The sequence below is a fragment of the Condylostylus longicornis genome, unplaced genomic scaffold (assembly GCF_029603195.1).
Source record: "Condylostylus longicornis isolate FDR11 unplaced genomic scaffold, ASM2960319v2 ptg000005l, whole genome shotgun sequence".
Classification (NCBI taxonomy): Eukaryota; Metazoa; Arthropoda; class Insecta; order Diptera; family Dolichopodidae; genus Condylostylus; species Condylostylus longicornis.
The window spans coordinates 6,274,103-6,290,819 of record NW_026577974.1 but is presented as its reverse complement, the minus strand read 5'-3'; the positions used below and the strand labels follow the sequence as shown (position 1 = coordinate 6,290,819).

The 16,717-nt window shown below is 26.2% G+C and overlaps 1 protein-coding gene across 1 annotated transcript in view; it reads left to right on the top strand.

Annotated features, from left to right (window-relative positions):
* Positions 1-16,717, top strand: part of LOC129615919 (gamma-aminobutyric acid type B receptor subunit 1-like) — a 122,616-nt gene that overhangs the window by 48,417 nt on the left and 57,482 nt on the right. The window contains exon 2 of the mRNA XM_055531345.1: positions 11,436-11,687. Within this exon, the coding sequence (XP_055387320.1) occupies positions 11,439-11,687 (249 nt within the window). The 5' untranslated portion in view covers positions 11,436-11,438. The remainder of the gene's footprint in view (positions 1-11,435; positions 11,688-16,717) is intronic.

The following is a 16,717-nucleotide window of genomic DNA, read 5'->3' as shown; positions in this document are numbered from 1 at the left end:
TAATATAGTTTAACATTTCTTTTATGCTGCTCGTACAAATAAAATTGTTAGTGATTTAAAAGACATGCGCTCACATAATTATTACGTCAATTAATTCTCAAATATAATTTTTAAAGTTAAGAATTTAAAATTTAAGAATTTTTTTTTTTAAATTAGTAAAATAGTTTTTCAGAAATTAATGCTGAAATTAAAATCATTAAAATGTTGGCAACAACAATTACGCTCTTAAATTGTCTGTTGAAAATGGTTTTTAAGAGAGTGTATTGTTAAACACAAGAGAGTGATTAATAGGAGAGGCATTCTACATGAGAACATATTAAAAATTTTTTTTTTATATTCTTAGGTAAGCATTCGCTCTCATAATTAAGTTTTTAAATATAAAGAAATATTTGGAATATTGCGGGACTATTTATATGTGTTAAATTAAGTTTCAATATATAAGCTTGCTATATTACATTATTCGGTATTTGACCTGACAAAATTATTAATATATATGTAAAAGTTTTAAAATTTTATTAAAAATAATTTGTTTAACAATCTGCCAATTCATCTCAATTAACATGTTCCATGTGTCTAATTTCTATTAATTATAAGTTCAAACTTTTATGCAAACCAACATAGTTTCATAAGATCATAGGGAGGGAAGGGGATGGGGCGGAGACGAAAGAGATGATGTTAAGGTGAAAAAGCATGTCTGGTTTATTGCCTATACCCAAATTCATTCAATTGAACCTATCAAGAAGCCTTGCCCGAGACTGCCCGATCGTAATTTTAATCTAGAGTTTGAGTTTTTAATTTGTATGAGTAAGACCACAATATGATAATCTTGTAATTCAATGGAGATTATTGTTTCATTTATTTTTAATTATTTTCCCAAAAAAAAACTAGCTATTAAACTTTACTTTAGAATTAGTGGAAATTTTTTCCTATAATACCTAAAATGTACAAATCCTTATAGTCCTAGTCCCAATTATTTGTTTTTTGTTGTTTTTTTGTAAAACTTAAGTAATTTTATATTTTTTTGTAAATTAAATATTTTCTTCGTATTTTAATTTTTAAAAGTTTATTTTGATTTTCAATTAAGAGTAGGGCCAACAATAAGAAAACAAACCAAAAAAAAAAAAGTTTGGAAAAAAATAAAAGAAAATTGTATTGAAAAAGTTTACAGTTTTATTATTTTTTAATTTGAAAAGTTCATTTTTTTTTTGAATATTATCTTTGTTTAAATAAAATAAAAAAGAAATATAAACAAAAACTAAATAATAACAAAAAAATTTATTGTAAAAAAAGCACCATTGGAATAATTAAAATAAAAACAAAAGAAAATTGTACAACTTTTGCTCAAACTTTTTATTTTTCTAGGAAAATATTAGAAAATTTTAATTGAAATAAAATTTTTAATTAATTAAAAAAACAAAAATAAATTATTAATAGAAACTAGGCGACTACCTGTGTGTGCCTTAAAAGATCAAAAGTTTTTGTAAAAAATAAAAAAATATTGATTAGAGTGGAATTGTACCCTACTTGCGGATAAAGACCCCCTTATGCGCTCGTTAGGACTCAGCGATGTATCCGAGAGCCAAGCTACTTCTGAATATTCTTATTAAGAAGGACAAAAGCCCTATCTCTCTCATAACTTACGAATAATTTTCTATTCAGTATTCGGAAGAGCCTTCCATAATTTCGGGAAGTTTATGTACATTTTATATTATATAATATACAAATTAATATTCTTTAATGTACTGTACAATATTAACATTTTAATTAGTTATATGACAATAACTTATTATTACGAGTCAAATAATCTAAAAAAAAATCCAAAAGTTAATTTGATATAAATTCATTAAATTTATGTACTATTGTAGTTATATATGTGAGTACGTATGTGGGTATGTGGGTAAGGATTTGGGTATGTGGGTAAGTATGTGGGTATGTGGGTAAGTATGTGGGTAATTTTTTTTATCTAACTGAAATCTCTCACAATATGATGCATTGAATATGTATATAAACTTTAATGTACCTGTATAACACTATTTATAAATTAATGTCCTCTATACATATTACGGAAAATGATTCCAAAAGACAATTACTATTACAACACTATTACAAGAAATTGGAAGAAAAAGAATAGACAGTACAATAAATCTTTAAAGTCAAACTCATTCACATACATTATATTTGTTAAATTTTAATTATTATATGTAATATGTGAGTTAAATTTATAAATTATAATACTTTTTTTAATAGGAAGCTCAAATTTAAAAATATCATTAACCGGAACGTAGTGAGAAGATTACCGTTATAAAAATTTAACAGTATTCCTTGTAACAGTAAATATTTTTCCTGTTCTTAACATATAATTATATGATTAATATTAATAATTAAATGGCCTAATTAATTTTATTGTTATTTTAATATTTACCAGACAGTTAGCTATTTATAATACAATATTTTTGACTTACCCCTAAAAATATGCAATAAAACAGTTTTTTCTTAAATTATTGCTATTCTTATATATTGAAGTGACTTGTTTTAAGTTTCGACAATTTAATTAATTATTTGAATTAAGTGTACAATATTATTCGAAATACTCTGATTCGACTGTACTTTTATGTATAGGAAACTGTTATATTTTATTTGTAGCAATTTTACATATTTATTTTTTATATAACAAATTTTTTTATTTTTGTATTACCCACATAAGGTCATAAAATCTTCTTTTGTATACTATACAATTTTATAAAATACATATTTATACTTATAGTATGTATATCAATAATATTATTTTGCTACTGCCTAAGTACCTATATGAACTTATCAACTAACTACTTATTTTAAGGACATTTTCATAATATCTATATTTATAGTGTTGCAATAAATAATAAGAAAATCATTTTTAATATTGTTTTTGTTTTTTTTTTTTTTGAGAAATAAAACCTCAGAGCATAATATTCATATATCATAAAAATGTGATCCTTACCCAATATATGTATAACAGTAGATATAGGTGCATAAAGGTTCATATAAGTAAATTATATTCATTTCCAAGTAACATATGCATATACAACAAACACATAAACAATACATTTATACACAAATCCATATTATATTATAAGTGTTATACATTCATACTATTATATAAGAGAAAAAGGACATCAGAGATTTTTAATAAATGTGTTACATTTCCATTCATATTTTTTTTTCTTTTACCATATCATTTCATATTTATATAAGCAATAACTATTTATATACTAATATTATATATAATATTTCCATACCATACACGAACATTATACAGTAATATGTGTACCTCATACAATATGTTTAGGTAGTGCACATATACAATTGGATGAACAGAAAAACAGGCCTGAATAAATATATAAGTAGATGAAATCTTTAAATTCGGATGCTTACATACAACATTGTAGATATTTTATATAAATATTTTATTTATATAAATAATATTGAATGAATGCAGTAGTACATAATGTACCTAAATTCATAAAAAGTAAAGAGATTTATTAAAATGAGCATAGAGAATTATTATATTATATGTACTCGTATGTATATATAGTTGTAATAATATACTCATACGGATATTTGAATCTTTTCAATGACCTAAATGTTATACATATAATATAGTATATAAGTAAATGATAATTTTTATTATTATAAAATTTTGAATTATGATTTGATGTACCATGTAATAATAATCATAATAATATAATGTGGTAGACAAAAAAATAAAAGGCTGTATAACATTATAACTATAAGTAACCGGAAATGTATAACAGTTTTAATTTTTTATACAAGCTCATTTATAAAGATTTTTTCAAATAAATTCATTTTACTGATTTGATCATTTGAATACTTTCAGAAATTTGATTGATTAATTCACCCCAATAATAATTATCTCTCTCTTTGTTAAATAATAATCTTGTTGTTCTCTCATTAAAAATTATAATATATGTAGTTGTTTAAATAATTGTATTTATAGTTCTCTCTTGAAAAGTGATTATTTAATCTCTCTCAATTAAAATATTTTGGTGTTAACCAAAATAATTTATTAATTAAGCTTTACTTACTATCTTGTCACTGTTATAATTGTATTGTAATGTAATTCTCTCTCTACTAATAAAATTCTTCTCTTTGCTCAAAAATTTACGCTCTATTTGAGGTTGATGGAGACGACGGAACTGTGAAATTTTAAATTGATTAATAAGCTTTATTTTAAATACCGCACTAAAATATAAATTAAATGGCGACAATGACATATCCGCTCTTCTTCTCTTACTCACAGGGTCGCAGCAATACAAACCGAGCATAAGAGTACAGGATTTTTTTTCAATAATTACAGGTTTAAATATGAAATTTTAGACATTCTGTTAAATTATTAAATTCTCGAAAATGTTATTTTATCCACCACAAACTTTTTTTTTTTAATTTGTAACTTTGAATGTTTTCGCAATAATAAAATTTAATATTATTGTTATTATTATTTTTTGTTTGTTTCAGTGCTCTCAGCATACTGTTATATTTTTTTTTTCTATTATTATGATTTTCATCTTAAGAGTTCATCATCTTTTGTCTCTTAAAAAATCTCATTGTTATTTTATTTTTATTTTTGTTTTCTTTTTCGCCCAACAAAATCCAATAATAGAGAACAAAAGGACAATACTGACTCTATATCCGGATATTATTATGTAATGTCCATTATATAGTTTTTTTTATATTACTATAATTTTATATAATATTTTTTTTGTATCTTCTTTTCTATATGGGGTGAACCCCTTACTAGTACAAGAATTATTTATAGAATTTTCAAAAATTAATATTTTACACGGTTCGGGTATGTCTAATTGCCTATTGTACTAAATCTCTAATAAAAGTATTAAATTACTGTTATGTCTAATACAGCCAAAATTATAGCCTATACATTCAATAAAGTCGTCCAAAAAAAAAAAAAACAAAAATTATCATAAGAACCTTTCCTTCCTAAACCATTTGTGATAGAGGCCTATTGTTCCACCATTATTTTCCTTACAAGCGATAATCTACGCACTGGTAGATTCTAAATTGTAGATTTCAAAAAAAATTCATTCCTTTTAGCCATTCCCGTTTTATTGTAACTTCCGCATAAGGTTTCCACGGAGTTAAACAGTAATTCTCAGAAAACCCTGTCCAAAATAATTGCGACCCTGGACAGCCAGTATCGGGCAGTCGCAAAGAATGTGCACAGCAGTCTCGTCAAAGTCCGCACAAAATCTGTACAAGGGGGAGCTATACCATACCAATGCAGTACCCTGTAATCAAAATATGAATAGCATAATAATATTCAAAATATATAAGAAGAAAAGGGAAATACAAACTAAATAAAAAACAAAACAATAAACCAAAATTTTTGCTTTTTTTTGTATTTACAAAAGGACTCTTAGAGTATACACTTGTATACATCATAATATTATTTTATGCTTGGTTCATATATTTATGAATATTTTTTTTTTAATATTATAGGGAAAATCATTCATTGTAATATTATGTAACAGGGGCTCGGTTATCACTACCGCGTATATAACAATCTACAAAATTCATATTTTAGGTTTTAACTTTGAGGGCCCTAGAAATATTATTAAAAAGATTGTAATTTTTAAGTACATATTTAAAGTTGGTTGAACTATAAGTATAATAATACTTAACAAGTATACTTACAGTTCATAAGTCATATTCAATAGCTGAAATGTTTTGAGATAAATTTGAGCCACTTTGAGCCGCCACACAAGTTAATATTTCGTTTGAGGGAAAAATTACTTATATATACATACATAAATGTTTTCTGTAAATTTTACAAAAAATTCTTTTGGTGCTTTTAATAAAGAAACCTTTCAAAAAATGTTAATGGAATATTTTAATCCTGTATTCGACATTAAAATGAACCAATTATTTAGTTGATTCCGAATTCCTCTCTCACCTAGGCATTTATCAAAAAATATAAATAACATCTGTTCTTAATTAAATATACAAAATAATAAATATGTGTGCGTCTTAAGTCTAATCAAAATATCCATATAACCTATAACACTCACTTATATGAGTGAATCTTTAATCCTTCTCTTTAACAACATGCCAATATCGAATGCCTTTAAGTAATAAGAAATAAAACAAAAAAAAATAATAATTTTTTTTTTCTTTTCATATTTTAAGGAAATTCTGGTAACATATTTTCAATAAATTGAATATTAGAGAGATTTTATATAAGAACCTCGGTTTAATCCTCATTATTATTACCATTTATGTAAGTTTTTCATTGACATTTTTAGTCTTTTCACATAATAATTTCACAATATATGGCTAGAGTATCTATATATACATATATAGTGAGAGAGAGAGTGTGAGCATTTATGTGAGAGGCAAGCAAAAATAAAATCAAAGTAATAATATTATATAACTATTATATTTATAACAGTTATAACTTTATAGTAGATAATAATATGAAAGAGAAAAAAATAATAAAATTGAGAAGATAAGAAATAGGAAAAATGAAAATTACACTTGTATAATAAACTCAGCATTTTTATTAAATTTCATTTCAACCACTAAAATAGCAAAAAAACAAAAACAAATCAATGAAAATAAAAAAAAAAACAAATAATAAACCGCACCAATAATAATTTTGCGTTTTTTATGTTATTTCTACTTGCACGTCACTTATACTCTCATATATAGAAAAGAAATATATGAGCAAAACTACTGTTACACAAGTATCCCAAAGATATTTTCTTGGAATAATCTCTTCACTGTTAAAGTGAGGGTTTTTTTTTACTGGTTTAACCAGTTTTTAGTTATTTGTTGTTGTTTTATTGTTCTGTCTTTTCTTCTTTCTAGTATGCAGTTCAATAGTTTATGGAATTTGAGTTAGAGAATTTAATTTTAACTTTGTTTTGTTTTCAAGTGCTCAATGACGGACCCTATAAATTGTTATTAATAAGAATTTTTATGGTGATTGTAGATTATATCCCTAAATTTCGCTACCTAAAATATCTATTGAGGCTTCTTTCAAAGCACTTAGTATCCGGTCTTACTTCTCTAAGACCTACGACTTCAATGAACCCGAGCAACTGTCCGAAGCAATATCTTGGATTAATACATTATCATTGCTGAAGTCGTATTTAAACAATCGCTTCCCATATAAAACAACGATGTGCGTTCTCTAGCAAGGTGCACTGGTGTCTCTTCTTCTCTCTTATAGAGTATATAAAACCAATCATTCCCCTTTCCTAGTTTTTCAGATGTTACTTAAGCCTGAATTCGTGATCATTCTAACATGGGTCACTCGACATCTTCATAATTGTTTTCAAACACCGTAATTTCCAAGAAGCTCGTGTGCCTCTTTGAGCTTCAGTCGAATTTTCTATAGTTTTCGTCCCTTGTGTTCCTCAGTATTTCACGGATGTTACTTGGGGCAACTTCACAAAAAAAAAAAAATCTGGTGCAAATAATAAAGCAACAATTGGCCCCCGAAATTTCCAATATAGCTATTAGCATTAAAATTACCATATTTTTATCAAATTTTTGTTAAAAATATTGTACAAAACTCGTCTCTGTTCAATTAGGTTGAACTAAACTCTTTCTTTATTGAAATCCTTTTTCCCTGTACAAACTTATTATAATATTTTTCTTGATAAAATCTACAAAAAAAAATAAATAAAAATTTTTTGTCTTTTTCTATAACAATATTTTTTCTTTCTTTTTCTAGGTTGTCTCTTCATATAGACCAAGATTATTCAAGTATTGATTTTTATCTTATTGTTATCAAGTAGCCAACATCCATTCATACTTAGTCTCTATATTTTTTCTGTATATGCATCATAAACTTTATTTTAGGTAGCTCAAAGAATGGCAAAAATCTCTTTAATGTACGTAAACAATTTTAACTCATCTGGTTTTTTCCAATATTATATATAGATAACTTTGCTTACATACTCCATTTTTTTTCCTATCATTGTATACCAGTTGTTGGTATATATAGAATATATTTTGTTGTGCTCCAATTACTTGATTCGTTTCACAGTATATTTAAAAAAGAATTTCTTAGATATTTTTGTTTACATTTTATACACAATATATAGGAAAACTAAACTATACACACACACATAATTGCTTCGTCTTAGTCTTCCTTATGTTTGGGTAGAATGAAAAGATCATTCAAATAAGAAGAAAGAAAAAAAAAAAAGGAAATGCTGGTGGCTAAAAATTTTATAACCAAATGCTAGAAAATAGAATTTCATCTTTCTTTTTCCTTCCACTTTTTTTTTGTTTTCCTTATTCCTGAAGTGTTATTTTAAGGATATTTCTATGGCATCAAAGATGGTTCAATGTGTATATAAAAATTTATTATTTTTTTATTTTTTGCATTTTTGAAGTGATTTTTACTTAAAAGTTTATAAAGCAAATTAAAGTAAACGATAGTATTTTTCTGATCTTTATTATTATTATATGAAATTTTATTATACCTTATGGAATACAACAAAAAAAAAAGAGAAAAAATACAGTAGAAAGAGAAAAGAAATATTCAAGATTTTGATGACAATATTTTCTATATTATGAGAAATTTTAATGTGAATAGGAAAGTTGAGTATAAATGTAGGTTCTCTCACTTTTCTTCTTTTATATTTTATTATTGTTATACGAGAGGAAGGAATTAGGAAAAAAAAAAACAATTTTTTACAGGAAACAAACGTGACTCTTATATTAACGGTGAAAAAATAATATTTTACTATTACGGAATTTTATTCATTATTTTTCCGCAATTATTCGGAACTTCAAATTCGCAAATTCAATAAAAATATTGAGTATAATTGCAACTGAAATGCAATCTAATAATTTATTGTAGAGTATGTCATACCGTTATAAAGAGAAAGAGAATTTTCTTAGATATTGCATTAAATATTTTTTTGTTTGCATGTTTTTGGTGATAACATCGAGAGAATATTTAAAATAATGACAATAAAAGAGAATAAATGACAAGAAGCAATTAATTGAGAATAAAGGAGCAATTGAAATTAATTGAGAGAATTTTCAATTTGTTATACAAAAAAAATAATATTATTAAAATTATTTTAAAAATTTGTTGAGCACTTAATTCCAAAAACTTTACACTTTAATCAAAAATTTTCTGAAAAATTTTATTTAAAATATCCGTCGACTTTTTTGTACGAATATTAGTAAGCAGGTGCTTATAAGTTCACAATCTATGGTAACATTGATCTTGTTTAATTTATTCTTTGTTTAGAAGATGACGCTTTCTTATTCGAATTGCACTAGTTGTATAGGTTTGAGTTTTAGGTATAAGTGTCACGGCTATGTGTCGGTTATGAGTGACATTAATTTTGCTATACTAAATACTTGTACCATAAGCAATCATCTGATATAAATAAACGAGCTAGCTTGTGTTATTTGACAATTTCTTATACATAATTTTCAACTCATTTCTTAAAAAATTGCCTTGGACGCCCTTAAAAATATCCTGTTTAGGATGTTCTCTAAACGTAAAAGCTTTTTAAAAAAAAAATTCAATTATTATTTTTAATTGTTTTGCTTAAATTGTTTTGTATAGTCAAATTGAAAAACTTGCAATTTCAAAGTTGTGATATAAAAAGTTTAATATATTTTTTCAAGAAAAAAACCAAATTCCTCGCCTCCCTCCCCCAGCCACCGCCTCTTTAGTTTTAATATCAAATTTAAAATTTTAATTAAAGTAAGTTTTTAAGAATATATTGTATTTTAAAAGTTGATAAGAAATTTTAGTTTATTAAAAAGTACCTTGTGTACAGTTGTGTGTAAGAAAATTCTATATAGTTTAGTAAATTTTTTAAAGTAGATAAAAATTGAAAACAATTAAGAAAAAATCATGAAAGTTTTTATTATCTCTGAAAATTTTTCATAAATTCACAATATAAAATTGTTTATTATTGTGATTTAACAAAATTTATCTAAAGTTTATGCAATTTCAGTTTTAAATAAAAAAAAACTTTAAATTAAATTTTTTACTTAAAACTTTCAATTAATTCTATAGATTTATGATTTAGCATGAAAATTTCCAATATCTATTAATGGGAGTGAGAATTTTCTCTTAAAACTTAAAATTTGAATAAAATAAACATTGTGAATCTGTTCGAAATCTTGAAAAGTTCTTATATTAATATTTTTTAAACAAAGTATTGCATAAAATGTTTTAATTTGATATGAAAAATTTGTTCTTTCCAAAATTGCATTTTGGAAAATTCAAATAATTGAAAGATTAGACTTTTTTGTATAATTTTTTTACAAAATATGTAGCATGTGTTTTAATACCCTAAAATAGTTGCCCCGCTCTGAGCCAATAAAAATGCTAATCGGAAATGTTCAAATTAAAACATTCGACAACCTTTGACCCCAACTAGCCCTTCCGAGAGAAATAAGAACGCGCGTAAATCATTTAATATTTTTAACGAATCCCAAAAACCGAGGTAAAGATAAATATTGTAAAAGAGGGCCTCCCATTTCTCTTTAACATCAGAAACAGGCTATTACAGAGAATTTGTTTCACCTCTTTCACTTCGAAATCAGTCTATTGACCGTCTTCACCAAAATACAGTGATGACAAGAGACGACTATATTCCAAAAACGCTTTCGTACATTTCTCATCTCTGTATCGCCTCATCGCTCCAGAAATTCTGCACTTGCGAGCCTGGTTCAACAAGACCTCGTTCATTCTTTTACTTTCCTTATCTCTGATATTTCTAAATTCCTTTAGCGGCAGAAACATCGATCTATCTACTACGTCAGCACAATCAACCGTTGAAGGTTTTGCTGGACTTAGAATTAGATGGCGAACTAAGACAGTTAGTTCGCCATCTCAATTCTAACGTGCCATCCTCTGACCGAGAACCCAACAAACGATTGTCGTGAACTCATTACAAAACGCCTTCAGTGCATCCGTCGTTGTCCCTAATAACAAAATTCAATTGCCTCTATTTTTCGATCATTCGAGAGAAAAGTAATTTCTGATTATAAGAAAAATGCATTTAATAATTAAGTTTTAATTTTTCGAACAGAATATTACAAAATCTTATCAAAAATGTAATTTTCATAATTATTATTTAATTATAAAGAAATTTTATTAACTTACGTTGTCGAATGTTGGCGTATCATGCTCCATTTTCTTTGGTTTTTTAATGAAAAATTTTCATTGTTTTTAATATTGTGGCCACAATTTTTTAATTTTGCTTCACTTTCATTCTTAATTAAATTTTAATAATATTCTTGGATTTTTTCCAATTACATAATTATAGAATATATTATACATTATTTTTCACACTCAACAAATTACCGAAAAATTATTGTTAAAAAATTCTTTAAGATTTTTAATAATTATTTTTTATCCTTTTTTTCTGCAGGATATGACATGTGATGGTGTTGTGACATTTTGGAAATTATTTATCTTTTTAGTTTTTATATTAAAATCAGCTGTGACAATTGGTAAACCAAATCAATTACATATTGGAGGTATATTTCCAATACAAGGTAAAGGAGGATGGCAGGGTGGACAAGCATGTATGCCAGCTGCAGAAATGGCATTGGTTGATGTTAATCGTTCACCAAATATATTACCTGGTTTTGATCTTGAATTGCATAGCAATGATAGTGAGGTGAGTGGTTATTTTATGGTTATAATATTGTATAAATTTAATTAAGTTTAATGCTTACATAATGTGTTGCAAATTATTTAAAAAAAGGATGTTGGGAGAACAAAAAAGTGGGATAAAAACCGAAGTATTATACGGGGAAATTTTTCATTTCTGTCGTAAATCAGTGAATTATTAATGGAATTAACGAATAAAGATGAAAAATTTAATACCATAAATAAATAAACCTACTACGTGGGGTGGATCTGGAACATATAAGAGTGAAATCATCAGTAAACAAGTGTTGGTAGAAAATTTTTAAACTTGATTAAAAGCCCGCCCCACTTATCTTAATCATTAACCCTCTTCTCAATTTTCAATGTTATTTGCGAAAAACCGGCTTTTGCCGAATTTTGCATTTAACTTCATTTTGCTGGTGTTTTCTATTTAGCTATTTGAGGATTTTGATTTACGTAAGCTTATATATTTGAGTTGATTGAGATTTTAAATTTCATTTTACTGCAATTTTCCTAGGTTTTACATTTTTAATTTGCTTGTCTTGAAAAATGAGCTTAACTGTCACATTTTTCAACTTTTTTGCATTATTTGTAATCTGACCAATAGTGCAGTAGTAATAGCACCGATTCTTCAACCGGAGCCTCTTAGGTTCAAACTTTAATCAGGTCCCAAATAAAAAAAAAAATTATTCAACATTATAGACCTCAGTATCCAGTACTTTAAACTTTCAATATATTGATAACTTTCAAGTTATGCGGTAGACTATAATTAGCAGCCTATAGTTCTCCTGAAATGACTAATGACTGACTCTATTATATGTCATACAGCAGCCTTGTACTTTGCTTGGAGGTGAAAAATTATATGTATTTTTTTATATTTTTGACATCGGAAGGGTATTGACCCTCTGGGAAGTGCTTTGGCTGCCATTTCTATATGAAATCGTCGGGCTCAATAGAACTAACTAATGATGGTTTGAAGTGCATTCTCACCCTGTTCTTATAATTAACATGACTATTTTTTTTTTTTTTTTTTTTTTTTTCCTTATTCACTCCTAGAAGGAGCATAGGGCTAGTGCACGATTTCTCATGCACTAGTTTCATAGCGTCATAGAGTTTAACTAGGTAGGTGACTAATCTGCCGTAGTTTTATTTACCTTAATTAACATGACTATAACCATATTTTATTCTTTCAAGAAGGGGACTATTTATAATATACGACTCTTCCAGCTTATATTATAGCCGACCTTGTTCATATTATATACAAAACATAATAATTTTACAAAATACTCTGCTATAACTCTAAATATACATTTGCGAAAAAGAAAAATAAAATTCCCTTGAAACTTGGAAATTATTTTTCAATCTGAAAAAAGTATTTGTTTGCAATAATCCACTCGGATGTTTATAAATATATAGAGACTTTAAAACTTTTTAAGCTGGCAAATTATACTCATACTTATTTAATTAATATTTAAATTAATGTCATATTTAATACAAAATAATTATTATGTGAGCATATTTTCTGTTTTTCTGCTTATGCCCGAATATGTTTTGTTAATTAAATGCATTAATCCTCTTAAAGTTATTTGGACATTAAATATGTAAAAAAAAACTACTCCGACCCTCTCCCTCCAGCTTGTATTCAAAAAATTTTCTCATTAATGTCATAAATCATTTGGATCTCCTGATATACGTGGATATATAGATTTATGCTTGATTGGTTAATTTTTTTTTTTTTTGGTTGTGATATTTAACAAAGAAAAATAAGCAGGAAAAGCTTACAAAAAAAAAAAATTCAAAATAAAATCAACTTATTTAAATATTAATTTAAATAAATAAACAAGAAAAAAAAATTAAATATGAAATTTACATACAAAATTTTATCCCAAATACATTAAAGTTAATTTATTTATTAAAAAAAAAAAACAAACAAACAAATTTGCACTACTTATATTTAATTTGAATTCATTTTCTTTTTTTTTTTTTAAACTGTACTTTTATATCCGTTTTTCATTATTTAATATCCGGTTAAAATATTTAAAAAAAAAATGATGGAAAAATGTTCTTAACTCATTCATTCATCGGATGATTTTAATTTTGATTGAATTAATAAAAAAAATATTTTTCGGATTAACATTAAAAAATAAATTAAATTTCCAAAATTAAATTATAATTATGCAGTATTTTTTTAAACTCTTCACAATCTATGTTGAGTATATTTCCATTGAAATTATGTAAAAAGAAATATGCTCATTAAAGTGGCTCTCTTCGTTCGTCTGTTTATGAAATTTATACAATCTTTACAAATACCCTGGCGACATTATCACCAGTAAGAAATTGGTAAGTCGTTAATCGACCTTCCTGCTAACAAACTCCTCCAGAATATTTCTTGGAAGACCCTCCAGGGACTAATACAGCAAGTTTTGACAACAAAACTGCTGTACGTCCAAAAAGCCGTCGTTATTTTTTCGATGACTTTGTCTATATGAGTATTCCAGGATAAGCAATCAAATAGGGTTACCCGCATTACGAAAAATGCTCACCAAACAAAATGGGACTCGTTAATCATTCGCTGCGCTTACATTTTCTGAAAATTAATGTGATATTCCTGGGATTTATATGTAGCCCCACGTCTTTGCGGTACTCTCCTAACACATTTTGATTCTATTGTAGAAGATCAGAGATCATGCTCTCAGACTTGCCTCGAATGATAAAAGCAACATCGTCAGCATATTCTAATACTCTAACTCCAGAGACTCTGAGAGGAACGATCAAGTCATCCACATCAATATACCACAGAAGGAGTGAAAGAACCCCGCCCTGTGGGCATTCTCTTACAGCAGAGAGGTAGAGTGTGTCATCAGTTATGGCAAAATTAATATTTCTGTTCTGTAGTATGCAGTAGAATAACGGCATATGTTTTATCATCTCCTAAATATATGCAATATTTTTTATTGCTCTCATCCCAAAACTATGCAATAATTATTTAGTACAAAATGTAATAAGCGATGTACTTTGTGAATGACTTAAGTAGAAAATTCAATTTGTTTAAGTGAAATTTCCTACTTTACAAACCATTGACCGAATCCGAATTTACTTAAATTTTAAAATATTTTTTTATTTATTTTTATTTATTTTTGACTTTTTTTTTTTTTCAAAGGATACATTCAATTATATTCAATTTAATTTATTTATAAAATATATATTAGTTATTAAAGTATTTAAAAAAAAATTAAAGTTGTAATGTGAAGTGAGATATTTTAATAATAAAACAAAAAAAAAAAATTAATTTATAATTTTATTGAATGATCTGGAAGAGAGATTGGCTACCATAGGTTAAAAAATAATTTCATAAAGCTTATTTTAATTTTTATTATATTATTTCATAAATTAAAATTAAATTCAAACATTTTTTTTTTTTTTTAAATCTAGTAATTTAAATAGATTATAAAAATATTTTATATAGTCATTATTAGTGTTAAATAACCGGAAAATTTGATAGTTTTATTAAAGGAAATGCAAATAGCGAATAAAGTGTTAAAGCATATTATGTATAAGGTTGACTTATGTTAGAGTTGAGCTCAAATTTAATGCAATTGAATTATAAAAAAAAATTGAACTGAACTATAGAGCTATTGTTGTATAAGAATCAGATTAGTTGATGTGGTTAGTTAATGCATTTGGCGCTAAAGGCTGTTTTTCTACCACCAACACGTATTACCAAATTATCATAGAATGTTCGATTATGAGTCGAATCCCCTAAATTATCAATTTCTTCTGAGAAATTTGTCGGATCTTCGATATCAATATTCTATACCCTTCCAGCCACCCTATTAATTTTCAACCCAACGTGAGCTGTTTGATGTCGACTAGAGCCGGATACCAGCAGATATTGTTAAAAAAGGTCCACCTCGCGATTGCGACATAATTTTCTGAGGAGAAATGTTAGCCTACTGGCATACTTCCATAATTAATAAATTGTTGGGCATGTAGTTGGGGTTTTCATATCTGCTGTTCACCATAAGCGACCCTAGGATATTACTGTGACCGATCATATTTCAGCACACTGTTTTCATGTTTTTCCCACCGTTGACCATAAGTGTTCCACAGGTAAGGATTGGTCGCACAACTGCTACGTTGTCAATAATTTTTTTGCAAATACAGAGAGCCGTATGGGAGAAAACTTAAAATTTTGGTTTGTATGAGAGTTATGAGTAATGTTCTTTTTCTATAACTATTATAAATTCTCTTAATATTTTAATTTTAATCCCTCATTTTCAAGATTAATTTGTGTGAGAGCCTAATGATCAATAACCAAGAAAAAATTTTCATTTTAGCAAGGCAGTCAGACACATTATAAAAATTATTTTAATTTTTTTTTTCGGGTTTTATTTCTACTGTAACAAAAAAAAATACAAAATAGAATTTGTTTTAAAGTCATAATGTTTTCGAAGTGATTGGTCCTTACTGAGACCATGTTTTTTTATATATAAAAGAAAATAAAAAATAGACGTAGAAAACAAGAAAATAAAAAACATAAAATAAAAGTTAAAATAATAAAATAAAAACAATTTTTTACACTTTCTGGCCCCAGAGGCAATTTTATCACTACTATCACTAAAAAATATAAATTGTGTAACGTACGAGTGTATTTTCTGTCTTATTTTATACTTTTTAACACTCTTTTTAACATTCGATAACATCTCATTGCCATAAAATGATTTCAGTCATCTTATATACTAAATTTTAAGAGAAAACACGTTATTTAAGAAAAAAAGAAACAAACAAAAAATTATCCTTGAAAATTCTAACATAATATTTTCTTCTTCTTCTTTCACTTAGCAATTTTTTTTTTATATCTTTTATAACCCACACACACTAACACATTTTCTGTCTATTTGTCCTTTGAACTATTTCGTAAGACGAAAAGTAAATTAAATTCTAAAAATTTTAAATGTGAGTGTCTTACTTATCAAATTTTGTTAAAACTTAAGATGTGCGTGATCAAATTAGTATGGCTGTTCTTCTTCTTTTAAT